Genomic DNA, 25,797 nt, shown 5'->3' on the forward strand with positions numbered 1-25,797 from the left:
TTTGCAGTTTTGGTTCCTTTTTATTTATCTCAGATATGCAATTTACATAGACAAAAACAAACCCCGTGGACAGATGCTTCCATGTCACCCAATACTCACACTTTACCACACTTCGCCCCCACCCCTTTCAACAACTTCAGAAGTGCGGCTGGGTTATAAGGAAAGAGGTTTTTCTCCTGCAAGCGCTCAATAGCGCCCTGTAGCTCCTTGAGGCATTTCACTGTTCTAAGAAACAGTCCCACTTCCCAGACAGCCCCACTGGGAGCAACTTCTCCAGGAGCACAGAAGGGAGGGCCGGACTGTCGGGGAAGCAGAGGCCTCCGCTGAGGCTCCCGGCTACGTTCTTTTTGATTGCGACTTGTCCTAGGCAGGTCTTGAGTTTCCCTGCTCCTTTCTCGACGTGAAGATGTCTGTTTGCAGTTTGCTAAATGCTGATTTGTGGCTTCCTCACCAGAATCTTCGGAGCTCTCATAATCTACCAGACTCAGCGGAGTCTGGGAAGGTAGGCCATGAGCTGGCACTGTGTGAGCTTGATTGGGCATCAGCACCTGGCTCTGGGGTTCAGAGGAGGCACTGGAAGCCCGGGAGGCCTGTAGGCAAGCATTTCTGTGGCCAACAGGGAAAGCCAGGGCACGCGGTGCTGTGCTACCAACAGAAGCCAGGGCACGCGGTGCTGTGTGGACCACAGGAGAAGCCAGGGCACGTGGGGCTGTGCCGCCAACAGGAGAAGCCAGGGCACGCGGTGCTGTGTGGACCACAGGAGAAGCCAGGGCACGCGGGGCTGTGCCGCCAACAGGAGAAGCCAGGGCACGTGGGGCTGTGTGGATCACAGGAGAAGCCAGGGCACGTGGGGCTGTGTGGATCACAGGAGAAGCCAGGGCACGCGGGGCTGTGCCACCAACAGAAGCCAGGGCACGCGGTGCTGTGTGGACCACAGGAGAAGCCAGGGCACGCGGTGCTGTGTGCCTGACTCTTCCGTCTTGGACAAGTGAGGGGGCCATAGCACCATGAGTAATTACTCCACACCGTAATTTGGCTGCTTCAAAGAACTTGCAGATGGCCAGAAAGTGGCCCCAGTCCCTCTGCAGTAACTTTAAATATTTAACAAAATATTCAAGGAAACAGGTTTCGGAGGAAATCAAGAAGTCAAGAAGAACTGTAGAATCGAACACTATGTTCTTTAATAAGAATAAGAAAATACAGTGTGGATTACAGCCGTTTCTATGCGTGTAGTGGATCCATGCTTCATTTTCTTGGGTCAGGCTTCCAGAAGTGTCGTCCTGTCCTCTGAAAACACAGATAAGGGAGAGCTCAGGATGGCGGGCTTTACAAACACCTTCCCACACTCACTTGACATGTTACTTTAAAAGGAAATCAAAACAAATCTGCTCACCACTAACTTTCAGTTTTTGTCTGCACAAAAGTCTGTCCTTTCTTCAACATCAGAAGCCCCTCTTCTTGAGGGCAACTTATTCCATGTTTAAGGTAAAGCTCAAGACCGCCACATCAGGGTAGACATGTGCCCCAACTGAATAATCAGAACGTGGCCTCATAATCCAAGCGAGTTAATCCTATCTCCCCTAAGGTATCTCTATGGCTAAGAAAAATTATGATGGTAAGATTGATAAAAACCAAGAATGAAGCTGCTGGGTGGGCAGGCCTGAGGATGAATCAGGCTGTGAGGTCAGAGACAGGGGAAATAATGACTGACATGATTTGAATACACACAGATACACAGAAAGAAACACAGACAGTCACACATAGACATTCAAACACAGAAAGACACACACACACACACACACACAGACATACACACAGAAAGACACACACACACACACACACACACAGAAAGACACACACACACAATCACACAAACACAGAAAGACAAACACGCAGATACAAATATACATACACAGAAAGATAAAGACAAAGACACACACACACCTATATCTGATGCCAATTTGATGCCCTCAAAACTCTCAACTGGCCAGGTGGTGGTGGCGCACGCCTTTAACCCCAGCACTTGGGAGACAGAGGCAGGTGGATCTCTGTGACTTTGTGTCTAGCCTGGTCTACAGAGCGAGCTGCAGGGCAGCCAGGGCTACATAGAGAAATCCTATCTAGAAAAGCAAAACAAAACAAAACAAAAACCAAAAACCAAAAAAACTCTCTAACCAGGCCTCAAAAAATTCTATTCTTGCTTAAACTACTTTGTCTTGGCTTCTGTCATTTACAAACAAGAAAACCTTAACAGGATGGCGTTTTTTTAGGTCCCCATGGCATGAAACCTACCTCTCTGAACACAGTGAACTGAAGTGAAGGCAGAGAGATCACATAAAGCAGATGAGGCATAAGAAGGCAGTACTGAGTGAAATCAACATACACCCTTGAATATTTACTCTAAATCAGTACTTCACTATTTTTGAGCCTAACTCAAATTACATGCAGGAATTCTGTTCCATGAGTAGAACCTTTTGAAAACTGGCCCCAAACACTCATACATGGAAAGCAGTCATTGTCAGCTGGGTCCTAATGTAGTAAGCACAAGGCTGCATCACCAATCGTTAGTGAGAAGCCCTTCTCCCAGGCCAAGGGAGAGGGAAATGGAGCAAGTACTTGAGGGTTTTAATAAGGCAGAGCAGAAATAACGGAGAGTGTCATCGGCTGCCAGCTTCAGAAGCAAAACCCAGACCCTGCTGCAAGTACAGAGCAGCAACAGGACTGGGGCAGCAGTGTCCTGGGGATGTCCCTCCAGAGAGAGCGGTCCGAATGTGTGTGTCTGGGGCAGCAGTGTCCTGGGGATGTCCCTCCAGAGAGGGCGGTCCGAATGTGTGTGTCTGGGGCAGCAGTGTCCTGGGGATGTCCCTCCAGAGAGGACGGCCTGAATGTGTGTGTCTGGGGCAGCAGTGTCCTGGGGATGTCCCTCCAGAGAGGACGGCCTGAATGTGTGTGTCTGGGGCAGCAGTGTCCTGGGGATGTCCCTCCAGAGAGGGCTGCCCGAATGTGTGTGTCTGGAGGTGCGAGTTCAGACAGGCTCTGCTGGTTATTTCCATTCGTATTGGCTTTGACAAAGGCAAAGGTCGCCATCTAGAAGCTTGGAGTTTTTTAGAAAGATGGTTCTTAACCATCAGCTGCGGCTCAGAGAAGGTACCTTGACCCCATAGGCAACACACGGAACCCAGGGTTCCGACCTCGCTTTACTATCCCTGGTTGGCTCAGCCAAACGGTGTATCAGGATATGCAAATAGCATCCATTTTCATGTGAGGCAGAGTTAAGATGGGAGGAAAGTGCAAGACAGTTCCACCCTAGCAGAAAAGAAATGATGCAACCGGTGGAAACACGTTTGCTGACACGCGTGTCTCCTGACTGTCTGGCTTGTGGGCAGTCCAAGGACTCGGGACACACAAACCTGATGAGCTGGAGATAGATGCTCAGGGAGGCTTTGGCAGCCTCCAGCATGTCATCGTCCTGCTCTATGAAGACCCTGGACAGCCATTCACACGGGTTGTGCAATTGCAGAGAGGGCCGGAGGTGAGGCTTCAAGAAGGTCAGTAACTCGGACATGAACTTCTGCAAGTCAACTTCGAACAAGAGAAATTTCAGAGTGCAGGTAATGTTTATGAACACAAACAATATCTTGTCTGTATGCAACCTTGTAAGTGCATTATGGTAACCCATGCTCTCAGGTCCTAGAGTCAGGATTAGCTGGTTCACAGATGAAGACCTGAGGACCGCAAAGGCGACCCATGGAGGGCACTCACTTAAAGTGTAGTCAGGGAGTCCACCAGCCAGAAGACTAGTCACAGCCTATCTAAGGAATAAATCCGTGATTTCATGATGAGAGCATGTGAATTGAGTAGACAACAACCATCTCTTCACTGACGACTGATGGGGAAGTCCTATGATTATGTCAATAAAGCACTGTTGGCCAATAGGGTACCAAGAGAGGTGGGACTAGGAGGACTCTGGGTAGGAGAAACACAGGGAGTCAAGATGTAACGCCATGGGGTAGGAAGCCCGGAAACTTCTCCATTAAGAGAAATACTTAGATTAACAATTATGGGATAGATACTTAAGTCAGAGCTAGCCAGTAAGAAACAAGCAAGGCCAACAGCTTCATAATTAATACAGCATCTTGTGTGTTTATTTGGGACTGATGCGGCTCTGGAACCAGGCTGGCAGGAAGGTTTCCCTTTACAGACGACCATGGCTTTCTGTTAACTATGGACTGCTAAGCCATAAAAAGAAGTGGCTTCAAAACAACACAAAAATCTTCCTTTTGCTTGTTAAAGACCTAAAAGAAAGTACTGCAAAACCCCAGAGAAGGTTTGGGTTTAACTGCAACTCAAACCTCTGAATTATGTAACAGATGCCACCTAGTGTTATAAACTGTAATTGTGCTAATGAGAACATTAAAAATGATAGCCAGATGAGTGCCTGGTCACTGCTGAGGAGTTGCACTCTCCTTGGAACCACAGGCAGCTTGCTGGAGACAGCCACTATTGGCTCTCCCCTAGTGAAAGGAAGACATACCCTCTACAACACCCACACTGAAACCGCTTTCGGGCACTCTGACCCTGCAGTTGTCACCTTCAAGTCATGTGTTACAATTAGAACTTCCAGTACTAGTCTCAAGGAAACTTATAACTATCAGAAATGAACATAGGTAGTCATACTGCTTTTATGAATATTATAATTAGATATGAACTGACTTCTATTTGCTTGGTAGTGACTCAAAAGCAACTATTTTCGTATTTATCCTATGTATTTTAATTGTACAAGAATACAATTTAAGAAGCTGATAAGCTTCTTAAAATTCCAGTCCCTCACAGCCCCCTCCCTCTGAAAAAAATTTGCTAAATTTAATCAGGAAACTATAACTAGATTAATGAAAGGGCACTAGCCTTACTACTCACTAATCACGAGTCGCTTTTCTTAAGTGAGCAATGAATTCATGGTGCTTTGAATAACGAATCTGGAGAATCACCTCTCATTTCGGCTGCTGAGGTACAGTTCTGGAACTTGATTTCTAAGGATTTCACGGTAATTAAGCTTGCTGCTCTCAGAGTCACGTGATCAGGGCCAGACCTGGGTCGGCATCCAGGTTGAATTTCATCCCCTCCAAAGCGGGAAGGCTTTCCAGGCACAGACAAGTCCTTCCACAACCCCAGGCGCACGGCATGCAGAAGAGCGTCAGCTAAGGCTAGCACGTCACCGTCCAGAAGATGGTCTGGCGACATCAGGGCGGGCACAGGTCCGCGGCAGAGGTCTTCCCCCATTTTACCTAGAAGGCACTTTTTGACGACTATCACCAATTTCCTTTTCACAAAAGCTGGAATAGGCCAGGCAAGGATATCTAGAGCACAGGGTTTCAAAAATAGCATCCTTTGGCTCTTAAAGTGCAGTTTCAGGTGGATTCTGGAGGCTGTGAGGAGTTCAAGCAGCTCCAGGAAGCACACCAGGCTGTTGACTACATTAGAGGGATTCTGGAAGTTTCCAAAATGCTGAGAAAATAAGGAATTGTAGAATACTTCAAAAGTAATGTCAAAAGGAGCCAAGAGCGGCTTTAGCATTTCTGTAATTACAAAAACAGCAGTTATAAGAAACAGGAAGAAAAAAGCCCTCTTAAAACAAAATTTTACAGTTCTGTTTGTATATATATCACTTTGTAAGATAAAAAATAGGTTTAAGAACAGTTACTACGAATAAAACAAAATGAGGGTACACACATTAAAAGCTAATTACTTAAAGTTAGCATTTGCTTTATAAATATGGACAATATCAGACTACACAAGAGATATTAATGATTAAGTTTAATTTCTTTCTACAAAGGTAATCTTCAGTGATGGGGAGGTGGCTCATTTGGTAATGTGCTGACTGCCTTAGCATGAGGTCCTTAGGACCCCAGCATGCAGGTAGAAGCCACACAAAGGGGCACACATCTGTAATCCCGAGTTGGGGAGGAGGCAATGGAGCTCACTGGCTGGTCAGCCTAGCCCAGCTGATGAGCTCTCGGTTCAGTGAGGAGAGCTCTTATCTCACCAAATAAGGTGGAAAGTACTTGAGGAAGATGCCCAGCATTGACTTCTGGCCTCTACATGCATACGCGTGTACACGTGTACACACACACACACACACACACACACACACACCCCAAATATGTAACCACACACACCAAGGTTATATCTGATAAAAAAAAAATCAGAGAGAGATTCTTGCATTTTTCCATACTTCAAGAGAGATGAGGAATAACATACATTTTATTTTTCATTCTCACTATAAATACAATGCTCCTAGAGGGTGATGATCATTTATGGACAGTGTCATCTCTACCTGCTTGTTGGCAATGTGTATCTTGAAAGATTTCTTTTATGACAACTGTAAGAATCCAGAGGCAGTGCACTGCTTCTCTACTCTCACAGGATTCAGAGAGATGCTTTTGGCAAAAAGTGATCCAGGGATTACTCAATGTCATCTACAAATGAGAAAACAAAAGAGTAGTTATAGTTATTTTGTTTATAATTAAAAATTACTTATTACACAACACAATGCCACAAAATTATTCAAAGTGTTACTTCCAAAACAAGCAATAATTGGAGCACAGAGTCAGTAGATGTTGGATATGTGTGCATTTGCAAGCCCCTGTACAATACACGTGTGTGAATGCACCAGGTGCCGGATATGTGTGCATTTGCAGGCCCCTGTACAATACACGTGTGTGAATGCACCAGGTGCCGGATATGTGTGCGTTTGCAGGCCCCTGTACAATACACGTGTGTGAATGCACCAGGTGCCGGATGTGTGTGCGTTTGCAGGCCCCTGTACAATACACGTGTGTGAATGCACCAGGTGCCGGATGTGTGTGCGTTTGCAGGCCCCTGTACAATACACGTGTGTGAATGCACCAGGTGCCGGATGTGTGTACGTTTGCAGGCCCCTGTACAATACACGTGTGTGAACGCACCAGGTGCCGGATGTGTGTGCGTTTGCAGGCCCCTGTACAATACACGTGTGTGAACGCACCAGGTGCCGGATGTGTGTGCGTTTGCAGGCCCCTGTACAATACACGTGTGTGAATGCACCAGGTGCCGGATGTGTGTGCGTTTGCAGGCCCCTGTACAATACACGTGTGTGAATGCACCAGGTGCCGGATGTGTGTGCGTTTGCAGGCCCCTGTACAATACACGTGTGTGAATGCACCAGGTGCCGGATGTGTGTGCGTTTGCAGGCCCCTGTACAATACACGTGTGTGAATGCACCAGGTGCCGGATGTGTGTGCGTTTGCAGGCCCCTGTACAATACACGTGTGTGAATGCACCAGGTGCCGGATGTGTGTGCGTTTGCAGGCCCCTGTACAATACACGTGTGTGAATGCACCAGGTGCCGGATGTGTGTGCGTTTGCAGGCCCCTGTACAATACACGTGTGTGAATGCACCAGGTGCCGGATGTGTGTACGTTTGCAGGCCCCTGTACAATACACGTGTGTGAATGCACCAGGTGCCGGATGTGTGTGCGTTTGCAGGCCCCTGTACAATACACGTGTGTGAATGCACCAGGTGCCGGATGTGTGTGCGTTTGCAGGCCCCTATACAATACACGTGTGTGAACGCACCAGGTGCCGGATGTGTGTGCGTTTGCAGGCCCCTGTACAATACACGTGTGTGAATGCACCAGGTGCCGGATGTGTGTGCGTTTGCAGGCCCCTGTACAATACACGTGTGTGAATGCACCAGGTGCCAGAGGCCGGAACCAGGGATTCTGCTCACTGGCTTCCCTCCTCTTTTTTTGAGGTAGGGCCTTATTTTATTCTCATGTTTTTGGATTTACACATTGTCGTGGGTGTAGATATCTTATTAATTCAGCTATCTGAAGGAGGAAAGTCAATGCCAGTGAGCAACTTTAGAACTGTAAGAGAAATGACTATGCTCTGATTTACCCACCTTCGCCTTCAGCTGGAAGTAGAGGAGCGAGGAGAGGCACTTCGCAGCCATGTGAGACAACAGCTTGTCGGAATTCTGGAGCATCCGGATCTGCGCCAAAACAGACATAGTCATCACACCTCTGAAGCCTAAGAAACCTGGACTTATTACTTCAGTTACTTAGAGAGTGGCTCACCAGTGTGGAATCGACTCCAGCCGACTGCAAAAGGCCTTCAGTCAGCTTTCTGTACCCCTCCTTTGCGTGGGCCTCCGTTTCGGCAGACAGCACTCGGCTCAGCACCACATCCATCACTGTTAACTGAAGGAGTGTCACCTCCCGGGCCCTGCTTATCTCAAAGGGACTCTTCGCACACCCCCACGCTTCAGGAAGGGCGATCGGCTCACCGGAGGATGGCCCATGCTGGCCTGGCACCCCACCAACTGCACCATTGACATTAGACAGAGCTAAAGAGGGGGTTGTACGGTCAGCTTGTTCTGAGAGGTTTGGGTTGAGATAAAAGATGTAACCATGGACGTCACCTTCAAGGGTGCCTCCAAGAAGTACTTTCTTGTATAATTTGTCCAAAATTTCTTCGACACCTTCCATTTTGATTTCCAAAATGTATCCGGTAAGAGGATCAACAGCCCCAAGGTGTAAATATTGAAGGCTTAGAAATACAATGACTCTCTAAGATGTTCCCTCAGTGAAGCCTGAAATAGAAAAAGAAATTTATAGTTGAGTGTTAAAGCTGTATTACAAGTGAAAGAAAACTGTGTTCACTTAGTAAGCCTCAAATTAAAGATAATGTTAGATATGGGACTCTTCAAATAAAAATAGCAATAATATTTTAAAATTACAATGTTGAAATGTATGTCTTATATGCAAATATAAGAGCATAAAACTATTTGTAGTGTTGCTTTGCCTTTGCTTGTCTTGTGTGTGTGTCTGTGTGTTTGCATCTTACTGAGAACTGAACCCCAGGTCTTGGGCGTGCGTGCTACACAAGCACTCCACCTCTGAGCTTCATCTCCAGCCCTGCCTTTTATTTTCCGTTTTGAGATGGAGTCTCTGTAAGCCACCTACAGTAGCAGGCTCACCCTAACCTCACTCTGAAGCTCGGGGAGACCTTGAACTTGTGATCTTCCTGCCTTAGACAAGCAAGTCTCTGGGATCATGGGCTGGCATCACCAGCTCAGAGGAAAAACGCCAGCTTTCTTTCAACAGTTCTAGGTGACTACCTGATTTCTCAGTCTTAGGACTGCTGAAAGTGGAACCAGACTGTAGTAACTGACTTTGTGGGGCTTCAGTTGGATCTAGCCAACTTGCCTGGTTTGTACCTGAGAGGGGAAATGTGGATTGAGAAAGGGCAGGTAAAAATAATAAGGAAAAGATAGAAGCACAGGACAGAATCAGGAGAACCCCAAGTTTATTCTTCAAATTCTTACATACCCAAACCAACAGACCTTCTTCCTTAATTTCTCAAACATTTGATAACTGCGCCTCAGACTAAATCTCTTGTTATCTGGTGTTGAGGGTTAAGAGTAACCACACCTCAGACCAAGTCTCCTCTCTGGGAAGCTGGAAGGCCATCTGGGAGCATTGCATCCATTAAACGTGGGCTTTTTCAAATTCGGTTTGATGTGGTCTGATTTGGATTGCTGCATCGGTGGAGAGGCTTATCAGTGGCATGTTGAAAACTGAAACCTACTACAGAAAATCCACTGCTCCACCCCAGAAAAATGCTGTATTAAAGGAAAGGAAAATCTGAAAATGCAGACTAGGGAATCAACTGGTCATACTGTGTCCCTCACATGATTGCTCAGGGGTTGAGTCACGGCAAACTGAAATGCCCTGTTGGCCTGGAAAGAGATGCACCATTCAGAGACCACGCCTGTTACAATGTGGTCACAGCTGCTGTCTAGTATGGGGCCCTCTGTACATGGGGATGCTTTGAAATAACTCTACAGCTGAGATGCAATCAGACGATTCTGACAACTGAGGACTGACTCAAAGAAACTGACATTGGTGTTCCTAGACGTCCAGAACCAGACCCTCGCAGTCTCACCTCCCCTGCAAATGGAGATCAGAAATTCGCTCGTGCTCACCTGTCCTGGAATCTGCAGAAGCAAGAGGAACAAAGCAGTCTAGGTACAGAAAGGAGGCCACAGCAGTTAGCTGACTTCGTAGCTGTTACAAGGCACAGAAAGGTCTCACTTGCATGGAGGCTGCTGCCCTTGGCCTCCAGGGTGTTGCCTAATCATGCATATAGAGCTGGGGTTTGCTGCCTCGCTGGGGGAGTGCCTGAAGATCACTGTGAAGGGCACTGTCTGTCCTCTGTAGTCATTTGCTTCTTGTGTCCACATCAGTCACGCAGGAATCCCCTCATGGACTCACCTGTGCTGGGCTCTGGAGGACGGAACAGAAAAACAAGTCAATTGTGATGCAGAAGAGAAGAGTTAGGTAGATGCTGACTGATTCTAATGTGGAGGACAAACCTGGGGAATCCCACGAAGGTCTCAAAGAGGCTTGATCTGCATATTTAAAAACCATGGTTGCAAGCTGACCAGGAAAGAGGATTGTCTCTAAGCAAGAAGCTCCAGGAAGCATTGGAGAAGCCCCCCTGGAGGACAGCAGTGAGCACCAATGCCTCCTTTCAGGCCATCAGGGTTGTCACCCATTGCTATTTTCCTGAACTCTTACCTCGGTCACTGAAAGTGTTCATGAAGCAGATGAAAAACTTTGGCATTGAGAAGACTCTCCCAACTGCATTTAGATCAGTAATTATACAAAAATGTCATCCGAGGTAAGGTAGTGTTTCCAAAAAAGCAGAGCCCTATATAACCCAGCGCTGTCATTTTTAAGTGTCCTCTCTACTCAGCTACCGTTGGCAAGTGACTAATCTTTTACCACAACAGGAAACAAACAAAACCATGAAAGAACAACAAAAATAACTATAAAGAATACCACTCTCAGAATAGCTGCAGTAACACTCAGAGACACCAAATGCTGACAAAGATGTGCAGAAACTAGATCCCACTGTCAATTAATCTGGCAGTTTCTTAAAAAGTTGCACATCTAGTCACCAGATGACCCAGCAACTGTGACGCTGGCATTCGTGCCAGAGAAATAACACCATCCACAAAACCTGGTACAAGATGTCCTCTACTGGGTGTGTGGTTAAACAAAGTGGCTCAGCCACAGCACGAGCTACTTCTCACCATCAGCAATAAGCAGCCCTACTGGCCCTCAAAGGAAAAAGGCAATCTCAGGGGCTGCACATGAGTTCTGTTCCCGAAAAGCAAACAGGCAAGGAAATACTGATGGAAGTCAGCCCCTGGCTGAGGGCCCCACCTCCTTAGTAGGCGGGGCTACGAAGGATAACAGGCGTGCCAGTGCTAACAGATGGATAGGATACAGATTAACCTATATATGACACAATCACACAAAACTAAGCACAAGTACAAATAAATGCATGTAGGTGAAGTGGGAAATCTGAAGGAGGCTGGTGGGCTGTGTCAAGATCCTGGCAAGACTGTGTTGATCAAGATCCTGGGCTGTGTTGAGCAAGATGCTGGGGGAAATCAGGAAAAGGCTACATAGTGTCTAACTGTGTTTTCCTCAAACTGCTTGTGATTCTACAATGGCCTTAGAGTAAAAGAAGTGTATTACAAGAGATGGCAGTAATTTTAGCCAGGTAAGACAGCACACCCCTCTAATCCCAGCTACTCAGGAGGCTGAGTTAGTAAGATGGTGCAATTAGAGACACAACTCAGTGGCAGAATGCTTGCCAGCTATCAACCTTAAAACAAACAAACAGAGACCCCCTTCCCAATTTTGTAAAGTGTTATAGTCTTTCCATTCCACACACACACACACACACACACACACAGTTCACATCCATTAAATGTTATTAAAATCACATTAGCTTTTTGTAGACCAGGATGTCCTTGAATTTATGGTTTTCTAGTCTAAACCCCCTGAATGCTGGGGTTATAAATTTATGTCACCATGCCTAGTTTATACTAAGATTCTGATTCTTAAAACCTCTACACCAAAAACCGGAACAGAACTGTAGGGAAAAGGGGCCAGTCAAAGAAACATACCCTGAACAGAGCCAAAGAAACACACTTTGGCCCTGCAACCAGAACCAAAGAAATGTACCCTGACCTTGAAACCAGTGCGAAAAGAACACACTTTGTCTCTGGAATCAGAGTCAGTGAAAGAAATGCACCCTAGCCCTAAAATTGGAGCCAAAAGGCTAAAAAGGACCAGAGAAAGAAACACTTTGGCCCTGAAACCAGAGCCAAATCTGACCCTAATCCTGTGCAGAAAACTAACCAATCCTCGAGCAGAGCTCTAGCCAATCTGAGCTCAGCACTGAAATCTGACCAATCCCCACCCTGGAAGCCCTATATAAATCCTGGGTCTGTTCAGCTTGTGACTGTTTGCGCTACCTGGCTGTCCTCTGCCGGAAGCCACTCTCCTGGATTCTTCCTTCCAATAAACCCCTTCAATAAGCTTTGGGTGAAGATCTTTTGCGGCAACAGAGCAGAGATGACCCTGGCAGAGCAGAGCAAGCAGACGAGCAGAGTGAGCAGGGCTGTAACACTTTTGCCGGGAGGGGGGGGGCATGGGGACATCTTCCCTTGGCAGACTCCCACTCTGCAGGAGCAGAGCTGAACTGCAGCAACTTCGCCGAGAAACCTCCTACTGGAGGAGCAAAACTGCTACACTGGGCGAACATCCCCAGCTGGAAGACCCTCTCCTGCCAGAGCAGAGCTAATACACTGGGGAAGCCTTTCCCTGAGGCAGGGCTGTAAGCTGCTACACTTACTGCAACCTGTGGTGGTCCTTGGCTCCCAAGATCCAGGATACCTTTCCATCTGAGCTGTGTAACACTCAGTATTCTGTGGCTTCCAAGTGCCAAAATATCTGACCCATCCCGATCCAGCCTGAAATGCCAACAAGAACAGTATCTGAAAGTACACTTAAAATATTTTCTTAAAATATTTCTAGATGCTAGCCCAGGCACAGTGGTGCATGCTTTTAATTCTGGCATTTGGGAGGCAGAAGCAGGACAGTCTCTTTAAGTTCAAGGCTAACTTGGTCTGTCTACATAGTAAGTTTCAGATCAGCCTGAGTTACATAGTGAGATCCTACCTCAAAAATAAACAAACCTAAAAGCTGAGTGTGGTGGTTCATGTTTGTAATCCCCACACTTGGGGTTTGTGGGACACACAGACACGAGAGGAAGAGGAGTTCAGGAACATCCCTGAGTGACAGTACGATGGCTCAGCTAGTCAAGGCACTTGCCATAAGCCCAGTGGCCAGAGTCCCATCCCTGGAGCCCACCTGGAGGGAAAGAACCAACTTCCACAAGTTTCCTCCGATCCATCTCCGCATGTGTGAGTGTGCACACATCATCAAATGAACATAAAAGATAAGTTGCTCAAGGTCAGCCAGATCTGGTCTCTAAATAAATACTTTATTAGTAATAACAATAACAGAAAGATCATCTTTGGTATACAGTGAGTTTGAGGTCAGCCTGGGCTACATGAGACCTGACGCAAAAAAACAAAAACAAAAACAAAAAAAACCAAACCAAAACAAAATATCCCCCAAAATTTTAGTGCATAGATAGAACTTTGAAGCCTTCCCTAGAAAATGTGGTTTCTCATCACTTAATTTCAGAATTATCAAAACTGCCGCTATTTCTACTTCCATGGCCAACATTATTAAAAGCAAAACACTGACTTTCTTTTTACAAATTTCCTAGAGTTTGCCAGAGATTCAGGATTAAGCCTTGGCTTAAGTCAACAATGGCTCAACTTTAATCGCAGCCCAAGCAGCTACATAGTTGTCTATGACACTCAACGCAGAAGCTGCAACCCTCCAAGCAAAGGCTGTCTTCAGGGTTCCCTCCCATTCTGTCCCCACGGAGACATCATAAACTGTGGGGAACAAACAGGCTGAGCGGCACATAGGAATGGCTATCAAAATGAAGCAGGCCCAGCCCAGTGAACATCAACCAATCGGAACCATTTGCACACCACACTCCCCCATCTAGAGGCAGAGAGTTCAGTCCTGGCCCTGCCCACTGCTCCCTGGGAAGGTTTTCTACCCTGACATGGACTGGTGAATTCTTTTTACCACATCACATTTGTCAGCCTGGACTCCGGGGTACACCAGCTACCTACTTCTGTCCCTCATGACCCTCGCTCAGCAAGCTGCAATGGGGCTGGGAGACAACTGGCAGCCTCTCCTTGGGACAGCTCCCCAGGAGGACCAGGTTTCCATGCCCCAGGGCATGGTCACTTCTGTCCCTGGGGGTGAGGGTCTAGAGTTCCCGTGGGAGTTTTCCCTCTGCCTTATGATCCTTCAACAATTCCACGGAAGAATGAGGACAGGTTGATTCCCGGCTGGGACCAGTCCCTTGTGGAACAAAGGCCTTCCTTGTCTCATACTCCACAGCCCTGCAGTAGTAAGGTGCCAGAGCTGTCTTACACCTTGCAACAGACGCCTCTCCTCCCATGGGAGCTAGCTGACAGTCCCCAACGAAGGACAACTCTGGGGGATCTGAAGGGTGGGAGAGAGGGGCCATGTGCTTAGTCTGTAAGGAAGAAAGGACTGTCTCCTGCCTCTCCTCACTTCTGTCTCAGTGCTCAGTGCAGCAGGCCATGGCAGCTCTCTGGGGTGGATCTATATACACTGTGGTAAACACTTGAGCCCTATAGTTACTTTCCTTGCTTTCTGACTGACTCAGTTCATCTGAGGATGTTCTGTGACACCAGACTGCAGAACCTGGACGCTGTACCCAGTGTCTCTGACCTTTTAACTGCGGGTTCCAGTGCCAAGATGTACTTTTAGTAAGTGAAATGCCCTCTCTGACATCTGCACCTCATGTCCTTGTGGACATCTTCTCAGGAAGTCCTTTATGAGGGCGAGCTATTCCTTTTTGAAAATGCACATCAAGTGACTTCAACCTAGGGCCCTTTTCCCTTGGAAGGGTGTCTGTTAGGGTGGGGAACTGATCTCCCCAATCATGAGACAGTTCCCCCCAGACTCACCCTCGGGAGTGGGGGTGAGGAACATTTGAAAAAACCTGGAGAAAAAAATGATTCCCAGATTCTGAAAACATCAGCATTCCTTTGTGTCATGGCTTGGCCCCGAGACAAAGAGGCATGGCCCCTAATAGGTACCCTCAACCGTAGTACTGGTCTCCAGTTTGCTCTGCTCTCTTCCAAACTGTGGAAGTGATTTCACGTTCACCACAGACACGCCATGCTGTCCCTTCTCCAGCTCCAAGTCTATGAGAAACCCGCTGTGGGCGTCTGGCCAGGCTCTCGGGTTCCTTAGGAGGACAGGGGTTGCCCCGCCTTTCTACTGACCTCCCTGCCCACACCCACCTTCTCAATAGCTCTCCCCGCATCCCGAGGCCCTAACGGGCTCCTCTCACACACCTATCTGGGGATACCTTTAGGGAACAAACAGCTCCCACTGGACAGAACAGGCCCAGTGTCCTTCTTTGAGGTGGCCAGCAGAACTGGAAATCATCAGAGTCCATGTGTCCTTTCCCGTGGCCCACTCCACCCACACAGAGATTGACCCCTCCACTTCATTTTATTTATTTTTTTATTTTTTTTATTTTTTTGGTTTTTCGAGACAGGGTTTCTTCTGTGGCTTTGGAGGCTGTCCTGGCACTTGCTCTTGTAGACCAGGCTGGCCTCGAACTCACAGAGATCCGCCTGCCTCTGCCTCCCAAGTGCTGGGATTAAAGGCGTGCGCCACCAATGCCCGGCTACCCCTCCACTTCATTAAAGAATTTCCTGTGTATAAAAACTGTCTCCTTGTCTTCGTTAGGGTTCTATTGCTGTGAAGAGACACCATGACAACAGCAGCTCTTATAAGGGAAAAATATAACTGGGGTGGCTAGCTTACAGTTTCAGAGGTTCAGCCCATTATCTTCATGGCAGGGAGTATGGTGGCCGTGCAGGCAGACAAGGTGCTGGCTACATCTTGACCAGGCAACAGGAAGAGGCTGTGACACTGAGTGAAGCTTAAGCAAAAGCGACCTCAAAGCCTGCAGCCACAGTGACACATTTTCTTCAAGAAGGCCACACCTCCCAATACTGCCACTCTCTATGAACTTATGGGGGCCAAATACATTCAAACTATCACACTCCTATATGTGAGGAATTTGGTTACTCGCCAAGAAATGGGTCAATGAGGCTCATGCCTGTAACCCTTTTGCACTGCTTAGATTTTTCTGTCAACTCAACACAAACTAGAGTCAGCTGGGAAAATGCCTCTATAAAGAAGGCCTGTAGGCAAGTCTATCTGGATTAATGACTGACGTGGGAGGGCCCAGCCCAGTGTGGGTGATGCCATCCTGGGAAGGTGATCCTGGAGGGTAGAAGAAAGCAGTTTAGCTGCCCATGGGAATCAAGCTAGGGAGCACATTCCTTTGTGACCTGTGATTCAATTCCTACCTCGAGGCTCCTGTCCCAATTTCTGTTCAAGACAAACTGCCAGGTATAAAGTCTGAAATAAACCCTTTCCTCCCCAAGATGCTTTTGGTCATGATGATTATCACAGCTATAGAAACCAAACTAACACACTTGGATGCCCCTCCAGGTGAAGATGCAGTTCCCAAACAAACCCTGGGTGAGCTTACCCAGATAAGACTCTAGAAGAGGGAGTCATAATTACCTGTGCCCACGGTTAAGAAGAGAGATGAAAAAGGCCATGAGGAAACCTATTAATTATATCAAATTGAAGAAGTAAAACAGGCCCACTGAGAACTCAGCTTTGCTTCATTCCTGATTGGTCGTGAGGACACAGACTGAGCTGGATGGACAGAGTCCCAAAGGCCTTGGCATTCTCAAAGCCCATTTCATCAGTCAAGCTTCCTTAGATAGCAGACAACACCTCAGGAACTAGACAGACTCCAATTCCCTTGACCTACTTTACTTGATATAGCCCTTAAGATATTTACCAATTAGGGGGAGGCTTCAAGGACCAAGAAGTGAGACAAGCAACAGGCCCAGTACACGAACACAGTCACAGAGCACACCTATGCTGGGGTAGCCCTAGCTACCTTCCCAGTGTGGTCCCATCCTGTATGCTAAAGCTCAAGTTCATTAAAACTTTCTCTCCTGACTCACAAGGACCACAACTAGGCTGTCAACGGCTGCCAAGCAGGACACATCATTCAAAACTGTCAAAATTCACATGCCTACCACCTTGCCCATAACTGGAACTGCAGGACACTGAAAAGGGGACTGTTTCTCTCTTGCTCAGAAGTGTGTGTGTGTGGGGGGGGGCGTCATCTCAACAACAGAAGTCCACAGGGCTCTGTGACCAGAAGGACCAACAGTTTCTTTTGATTCTGTTCCTTTACTGTAAGTCCACTGTGGAAAGGAGCCTTCAGCTTGACTGATGAGAGCTCAGAGGTGGTATAGATGCCAGATTTTCCATCGCTATGGGAGAGGCTTGAACCAATTTTGTTCTTAGGAGCTGGAGTCAGAGGGATGGCAGAATTTAATACAAAACTGCTCTTTCCTGTATTGCTCTGTCACTGCAATTCTCCAAAGGCTAACTTTTTCCAATGTGCCACAGGCCTAGGGCATCAGAACAGTTTTGATCTGGGATACAGTATAGCTAGCCTCATGGTGGGGCATATGTCTAGTATGTGTGAGCTTTCCTGGGTTCTAGCTGCTCCAGAACCACCACTACTACCGCCTCTCATTTTAGTACCAGAAGAATCTTGACTATGATCTAGACAACATTCTCTCATTCTAGTGTCCAAGTTCCCCAGAAGGCTCGTTACAACATGGGCATCATGCCCACCCCTCTGCCTCAGATTCTGACTCTGTGGATCTGAGAAGGTTCAAGCACTGGATCAAAGATGGTGCTAAAATTTTCTGCTCAATTTATTTAATTTTACCGATGAGAAAGCTGAGTTCCCTGGCTTCATATCACACTGTGCTAAGCATTTTCTAAAAATGGAACATCTTATTAATATTAAAAGTGGCAGTTTTCTACTCTTAGCTACTCATGATTAAGCAGTCCTTCCAAAATCAATCTTTCACGGGAAAGACTCCCTGCTCTTTTTCATATGGGATGGAAGTGTCCTGTTAAGTGTCCCTCATTTCAAATCCTGTTGGTTGGACCAGTGAGACCAGCATCTACAATGTGTCTTCTCTACTCATCCCTGCCCCTTTCTGCCAGGTACAGCTATGGTTACAAGGACATCACTGGGTGACATCTGGTCTGTTGGGGTTCTATTCATAATCACTGGGTCCCTACATAGTCCCATCCAGAATGGTGCCTACCACCACCCAGATCATAGGCTACCATTTTTCTCTACTACCAACTGCTTTAGAGGCTAGACATGGTTTACAGAGCAGTGGTCATACATGGAAGACAGAGTACATCATTAACAAAAATTTCCAAGCCCCAGATTCTAGAGACCAACCAAATCATAGTTGCTACATTTGGGGTTGGGACTTCCACCAATGAGTCATTATTTAAGAATTTTTTGAGTATTTAACGATTGAAAGCAAAAAATCAGATTGCTTTATATATAGGACCCATTAGTTTTTTTATTATGCTTTTTATGAATAAACCAAACACTAGACAGACAGACAGACAGACAGACACACACACACACACACGCACGCGCACACACACACACACACACACACACACACACACACACACACAAATCTGTATGTCACATGTGTTCAGGAGCCTACGAGGCCAAAAGAGGACATCAGCTCTTATGGAGTTGGCGTTACAGGTAAAGCATCTAATGTGGGTGAGGAACTGAACTTGGGTCCTAAGAGCACTGTGTGCACTTGAGGAGAAGGCTAGGGGTGTTGGTGTGCATTTTTAATCCCAGCACTGGGGAGACAGAAGGATCTTTGAGGCACACTGACCAGCCAGCCTAATTGTGAGCTCCAAGCCAATGAAGGATCTTGACTCAAATGAGGTGAAGGTGTTTCTGACACCCAAGGTTGTCCTGTGACCTCCATCTACACACAAGCACATGAATAAACACACACACACACACACACACACACACACACACACCAACGAACTGGCCTCTGTAGGCCACCTACCTGAAAGATTACACTGGAGTAGTCAAACAAATCTGGTTAGTTCCTGGGACTGCACAGAAAGCCCATCATTAAGCTAGGGTGAGGTTTTTCAGGACCAAGAAACAACAGCCCAGGTTTTGCTCAGCAGGAATTGGGAGCTCAGTACAGTAGACGTGTGGCTTATCTGGTGAAGGACATCCTGGGACTGCCTGCCTACTCTAGCCAACAGTTTACAGGAAGAACAATGTGCCTGACTTGGCTGCCCCATAGATGTGCTGCCCCAGTGAAGTCTTCACTTAAAAACAAATCTAAGAATATATATGTAACCTTGTCTAAACTGGCTTTGAGAAGTAAAGACAGGTGGGGGTCAGAACAATCGCAGAAACAAGATTTTAAAGCAACTCAATGGACTAGAGAAACAGGAAAAGCATTTTACTGGTAACGTACTAAGGGAGTAGAGGCTTCTCAACCGTGCCTGCATCAAAATGTGTCACCTACTAAGGAGCATTGTGTCCCTCACACATCCTCCTCACCCCCACCCCCGCTGGACTGCACGACTCTTAAGAGTAGTATCTTCTGACAACTGTGAGTGATGAAGAAACAAAAATGTTTCCTCTTATTAAAAGCCATATAACAATCCAGGTTAGAGAGATGGCTTGGTGGTTAAGAGGACTTGCTGTCCTTGCAGAGGACCTGAGTTCAGTTCCCAGCACCCACACAGAGGCTCAGTGGCTCACAGCCCTCTGTAGTTCCAGTTCCAGAGGATCTGACACCCTTCTCAGGCCTCCTCAGCACCAGAATACATGTGGTGCACAGGCATACACGCAGACACTCATTCCCACAAAACAGAAACAAATATATCAGAGAAGAAACAGTGCTATACTGAAACCTTACCTACCTACTTCCCACCAAAGTAAAAAAACACCCCAAAGGAGTGGCTTCCGCATCCCTGAGGTCCAAGTGCGCCCAGGAGGGCTGTCTGCCTTTGCTGCATGCTATTTGGTAGTAGTATTTAAGAACTGGGCCTAACATGACCCTGTACAAGAATATCACTTACACTAAAAAATAAGATAGGGCTTACTACTAGGAACTAGATAGACCAATCATTAGTTCTTACGTTTTTAAATAAAACTTAAATATATGCAGTTATTGTATACTGTTGACAGGATCCTGAAGGTTTAAAACACAGTAAATAATGAACATTAAAATATTTTGCCCACACTGATACTATAAATATAAATGTCTTACTATTAATAAGCCAATGTGTTATAGTATCAATATCTCTTGTATTAAAAAGAAAAAAAGGCTGGCAAGATGGTTTAGTGGATGAAGGCTGGCTGACACCTGAGTCCCATCCCTGGGCCCTACCACAGAAGGTGAGAACCAACTACTGAAAGTTGTCCTCTGAGCTTCATATGCATACATACACACATGCAAACTAAACAAATATAAAAAGGTATTTCTTAAAATTAATAACTAACCATGCCATGGTAAGATAAAATCATGAAATCAAATCAGGGATTTTTTGTTGTTGTTGAAATATATTTACTACTTTAAAATTTGAAAATATTTATAGTCTGAATTTTGTCAGAATATTTGTATTGTGTTTGCATGCAAACACTGTCCTTATCCTCAAATAAATAGAATTGTATAGATGTCTAACTGGGAATATATATGGAGTTGACTAATTTAAATTAACTTTTTGTATACAGAACTAATATTTTTTCATCTCGCAACACTTAACCTTTTGTCATTTAAACAAATTTTCTAAATACTTCTAATATAAATAATAGTATTCTGCAGTCTAAGGCTGGGGTGTAGCTCAGTGACACAGCAGCTGTCTAGCAGGTGTGAGTCCCTGGGTTTGACCCCCAACACTGCAACAAAAGTCAACCAAAGAAAAAGCAACCTCCAGCCTCTCTGAGCTCCAAAGCTATGCAGCCAAAACTGCTTTTGAGACAAAGATTTATAATTTACAAATTAGCAAACCTGATAGCCGAAGTCAATAAAGAATTTTGGGTTCTCCAATAGCACACCTTGTGTAATTCTGGCTATCTGGTGTTCCTCTTGCTATCTCTACATCATTTGAAAAGCTGTTGCAACTTAGATGTGGGATTTTTAACTGGAAGATGACTGAGCTGGCCATGTGGAGGGCGCAGTGACCCTCACAAAGGTGCTGCCAGGCCTTCCTGTCTCTCCAGCAGCAGCATCTGGCCGGAGCTGACGGCTCTGCACTCTATGATGTGTCTTCTCCCTACTCTACACATGGATTCCTTCTTGATGGAGTTTGAAACTGCCTGATTCTATACTTAGCAAATGTCCTAAAAACTAACTTGTAAAGTACACCTGCACTGTTAAAAATAAAACCTTAACAAATGTAAAGATCTAACATTTTCTTTTTTTAGTCAGTGATTCACTAATTAGGCAACATCTCATTTAATGACTGTTCTCTTTCTTCCTTTTTCTTTTTTCCTGTAAAGCTCAGGGTTAAGCCCAATGCCTGGCACATGCTAGGTGAGTACTCTATCTCTGAACCAAACTCCAGACATCACATAAAGAAGACATTCTATCGAGCTGGACAGTGGAGTTGTGCTCCATAGGCAGACAAACAAAAACAGAATATTAAAAAGATGCTCACTTCTGAGTCACTTTCTTTCTAGGAATGACATCATTCCAAGCTGGCTCAAGTACAGTGGGTTCCAATGAGTCCCTGCTGTACAGCCCTTGTGAACTTTTTATTTTTGTCATTAAAAAAACAAAAACAAAAAACAAAAACAAAACTAGCCTATTTCAAATTTCAGTATGATTACCTATACTTAGCACAAATGACTATTCAGGTTTGGTCTGGCTGGTCAGCTGGGATTAGTGCAAAAGCAAAGGCCTCTAACAGATTTCTTTCACGTTATCATAAAATAATGGTAAGCCATTGCAAGAAAATCTTAAAAGCCCTAGTCTAGACTGTTTTTTGTAATTCTCAAATCCCATAACCCTAAGAGCACTGCAGACCTCATGCAGGGTCTTAAGGGGAATTACTTCAGTTATAATTACTTTAGGCAGAAAGTACAGATTTTGCCTAGGCCAATTGGTGAGTATGCTAGTGCTTTAAATGCATTGAAAGGTAAAGGAGTTAGACTAAAGGCAAGGTGTTCTGGTCTCCAAACTGTCTAGGACAATCCTTTGTTTTTACAGTAAATCACTGTAGAGTGAAAAAAATCAAAACATACCATTGATTAGTCTTTGATATAACTGGTTTCTAATTATAGGTCAGGCATCCATTTTAAACAGAGACTTCAGGGAGCACCAAGGATAAAATGAGGATTAAAAGGCTTTGGAAAATATGTGGAATCCTCCAAAATAGTGTCATTGTTGCTGGGGTTTTTTGTTTGTTGTTGGAATTCTGAATCTGCTTGCACAACAGCACATATTTCTGTGAGTAAGTGGTTACATACGTTTGGTCTACATTAATAGCCAGAAGTGACAACCTGGGTCTTACTGAAACAAAACAGTACAATTTCTAATTTCAGTAAAGCCATTAAAGATGTCCTCCTAGGCTGGCAAAGTGGTTCAGTGGGTAAAGGAGCTTGCAGCCAAGCCTGATGACCTGAGTTTGATCCTTGGAACCCACATAGTGTAGAACCAGTGTATCCTCCACACGGAACACAGTGAGTGGTACATGTATACCCCACACACATACAATGAACAAATAAATGAATTTAAGGATGTTTAGAGAACTTGTATTTTCTGAGAAGCTTTCCATTGAAGGAGGGAAAGAAACCTGTGGGGCTCATTAAGGGAAACAGTAACTTAATCATTAGCCCACATTGGTCATATGCCCTCATGCCTCCTCATGCCTGGACGTACCCTTTAAAACAAAGCCCTCTACTACTCTTACATGCATGTAATCTTCATACATGCTTTCCATTTAAAATTTTATCAGTATGCCTCCTGCCAAAGGCACAGTTCCTCTAAAGGGAAGACAGGCCTATGCTCACATAAGTAACAACTGTCAGTTTTCCATTAAAAGAAAAAAAGCCCACCTTTTCTAAAAGGACACTGACTTCTTGCAAGGCAGTCCATGGTGGAGCTCATTCTCCCTCTCTGGATCCTCTTCCATACCTGGTCTCTCACAGTCAGGACCTCCCAGAGCTCAGCCCTCCCTATCCCCCTCTTAGAATAATTCCATGCACGGACTTTTATGTCTTCAATTTTACGTCTACAAGTTAGGGGCTCGCTCCTTTCTGGGCTGTGTACAGATACTTTCCATGAGGCTACAATCCAATAAACACATCATAAGCAGAAATCCCCACTTATAACCTAATTTCCTGACCATGTCTGGAGCATGCACATTAGCTTACAGATGGGCAAATTTCATCTAATACAACCCATTTCATAACGAAGTACTGAATCTCCCATGTCCTTTATTAAGTGCTGTACCACAAGAGAGAAACCATAGCTGTATGTGTATAGGAGATAAAAGCAAAGCCTGCTGTATCTTATATAGATATAAGGGGATATAAAAACACAATAAGCAATAAATACTGGAAACATTGTACACTCTTAGAGCATTGGCTGATTCCCCCTGGTGATTGTGCAGCTGCCTGGGAGTCATGGCTAGCTACCACTGCCCGGCATCTTAAGAAGCTATCTGACTGTATATCATTACTCCAAGAAAAATTTACAGTTCAAAATGTTGAGTTTGGCTTTCGTTGAATACTAACATCGAGTCTGTGTGTAAGCACCCATATGCCTCCTGCAAAACTCCACGTGGAGATCCCACAGGTACTCTGAGCATAAACTCAACTCATTCCATGCCCTTCAAATGCACATTTTCCTGTACTCCTCCTCAGCTGAGTGTATGGAGTCCACTCAGGTACTTATGGAGGCTAGAAGCCTTGCATTTTGGAACCCTCCACCCCATCCCCCCTCCTCACTGCCACTGCCTCAGTGAACCACTTCTGCCCTTTACAGACAATGGACTCACTCCTAAGTGGTTTTATCTTGGCTCACCATCCACAGCCTGAAAATCTATTTTTCTTAGGAAAATGTCCCAAACTCCCAAAACACATGGCCTAGCAGGGCCTTTAAGACCTGCCTATTTGTGCCTCTTTACTTCTGTGCCCACAAAGTAATTTGTAGACTACACATTTGAAAAATACTCGGGCTTTCAGTAAGCCCCTTTCTGATGAAATTATATTCGGCAGTCTCCCATCTACTATCATCTTTTAACCGAGAATCTAACTAGTCCCTAGAAACATTGTATATAATCAAGGCAGGACTAGACAGCCTGGCCCAAGGCTCTCTGTCAAAACCACAGTATGTATTGTCCTCAGATGTTTTCAGTGCTGGTCCTTTTCCCACTCCCTATCCCTGACTATGACCTTTCCTGGGAATGGGTGAACCTCGTTTGCCCACACAAGAGGTTACTCCTGTGGAAGACACCAAAAGAATACTTTCGAATAAATGAGTGACAGCCTAGAAGAAAAGAACACTTTGACTCCCACCTGTAACAAAATATCTCAATAAGCTACAACATCTGCAGTAATCCAGTTCCCCCATATCAGTTTTCACTACTGACTGATCGCTGCAAAACAAAACATGGAGACTATAATCCTTCTGGCATAACCTATAAAGTCCTGCAAAATCAGCAGCTGCCCAAACCTTGTCTCATTTCCCTTCCGCCCCTTTACTCTGCTTAGGCCACAGGCTTTTCTTCCGTGCGTCTAAATAGCAAAAATTATTCCAGTACTAAAGGCTTTGTGCTTCTGATTAACTCTACCTGCAAAGGTCTTCCCACAGATCTTTGTTGAGCTAGCTTTTTGTCATTCATGTCGCGCAAATGTCATTCTCTGGGAGATCTCTCCTACCAATCTAAAAGAGCCCATCACATCCTAGTCAAACCGGATTCCATTACTTTGTTTTCTGTTTTTCTAATCATTCTGTGGTTTCATCTTTTCTTCGTACGACAAAAGCAAGAGAATGCTCACAAAGTCTCCCCCAACAACTAGAGCAGTATCAAGCCAGTAAACACTTAACTAAACGAATAAACGCATTTAATCACCTATCAATGTGTCCACACTGAATTCCACCCCCACCCCGCCTCGTTTCAGCCACAGGAAACCGCGAGGATCCCTAACCTCGCAGGAAAGCCCTTGAGCCCTCACCGCGATCCCAAAGAGCGTGCTCTCTCGCAGGCTGGGCAAGGCGTCCGCCGCCTGGAAGCTCACCGGGTCTCAGAGACCGACAGATGCACCAAGGACCCGCCGCTCGTTTCCAAGAAGCGCAGCGGGGCGGCGGCGAGTCAGGGCCCTTCTCGCTTGCCCTCGGCCCGGTCGCCTCGCCCGTCGCTCAACCCGCCGCTCACACGCCGCTCCTGCCGCCCAGCTCAACCTGGGCTCGGGGTTATCTGACCGCCAGCCAGCGGGGCCGCACCGCCATCACCCAGACACTCGCGTCCGCAGCTGCTCGCTCCGGGCCACCGTACTCCGCGGAAGGCCTCGCCCGCCCCTCCCTCGGCGTGCGTAGAAGCCCCATTCGTAGTACAGTGTCTCTTAGCAACCGCTTCGAGTCTCCAGGCCGGGGGTGGAGCCTCGGACACCACTGCCGGGAAGCGGAGGGTCGAAGCCAGAGCGACCAATCACAGACGGGGTTCAGCCCCTACCGGCCCGCCTCCTCTGACTGTCGCGAACCCGCAGGCAGCTTTACGGCACCAAGGGGGTGGGGGCCTCGGGGTGAGGAGAAGGAAGCAACCAACCAACCAAGTCGCCCCCACCCCT

The 25,797-nt window shown here is 46.2% G+C and overlaps 1 protein-coding gene across 4 annotated transcripts; it reads right to left on the reverse strand.

The window, feature by feature from the left end:
* Window positions 1–25,516, reverse strand: Lins1 (lines homolog 1). 4 transcript variants are annotated; one of them, XM_040730639.1, is made up of 9 exons: window positions 25,186–25,516; window positions 10,028–10,328; window positions 8,118–8,632; window positions 7,943–8,032; window positions 6,335–6,476; window positions 4,989–5,576; window positions 3,411–3,582; window positions 966–1,287; window positions 1–929 (listed from the first exon to the last, which is right to left on the reverse strand). In XM_040730639.1, the coding sequence occupies exons 3-9, from the start codon at window positions 8,526–8,528 to the stop codon at window positions 96–98; spliced, it is 2,559 nt and encodes an 852-aa protein (XP_040586573.1). In that variant the 5' UTR covers window positions 8,529–8,632; window positions 10,028–10,328; window positions 25,186–25,516; the 3' UTR covers window positions 1–95. The 4 variants fall into 4 exon arrangements, with proteins under 4 accessions (XP_040586573.1, XP_012979362.2, XP_012979361.2 ...); XM_013123908.3 differs by having other exon boundaries at window positions 1–1,287; window positions 25,249–25,516; XM_013123907.3 differs by having other exon boundaries at window positions 1–1,287.
* Between the last annotated feature and the right edge of the window lie 281 nt (window positions 25,517–25,797).

Source organism: Mesocricetus auratus, unplaced genomic scaffold (genome assembly GCF_017639785.1).
Source record: "Mesocricetus auratus isolate SY011 unplaced genomic scaffold, BCM_Maur_2.0 Super-Scaffold_4256, whole genome shotgun sequence".
NCBI lineage: Eukaryota > Metazoa > Chordata > Mammalia > Rodentia > Cricetidae > Mesocricetus > Mesocricetus auratus.

Excerpts from the sequence above, each read along its gene's own strand:
- Lins1 (XM_013123908.3), bottom strand. The coding sequence starts at position 8,528 with ATGGAAGGTGTCGAAGAAATTTTGGACAAATTATACAAGAAAGTACTT. Across the intron at positions 8,033-8,117 it reads CTGGAGTCGATTCCACACTG|ATCCGGATGCTCCAGAATTC; the intron begins GTGAGCCACTCT and ends GTTTTGGCGCAG. Across the intron at positions 5,577-6,334 it reads TACACATTGCCAACAAGCAG|AAATGCTAAAGCCGCTCTTG; the intron begins GTAGAGATGACA and ends TTGTAATTACAG.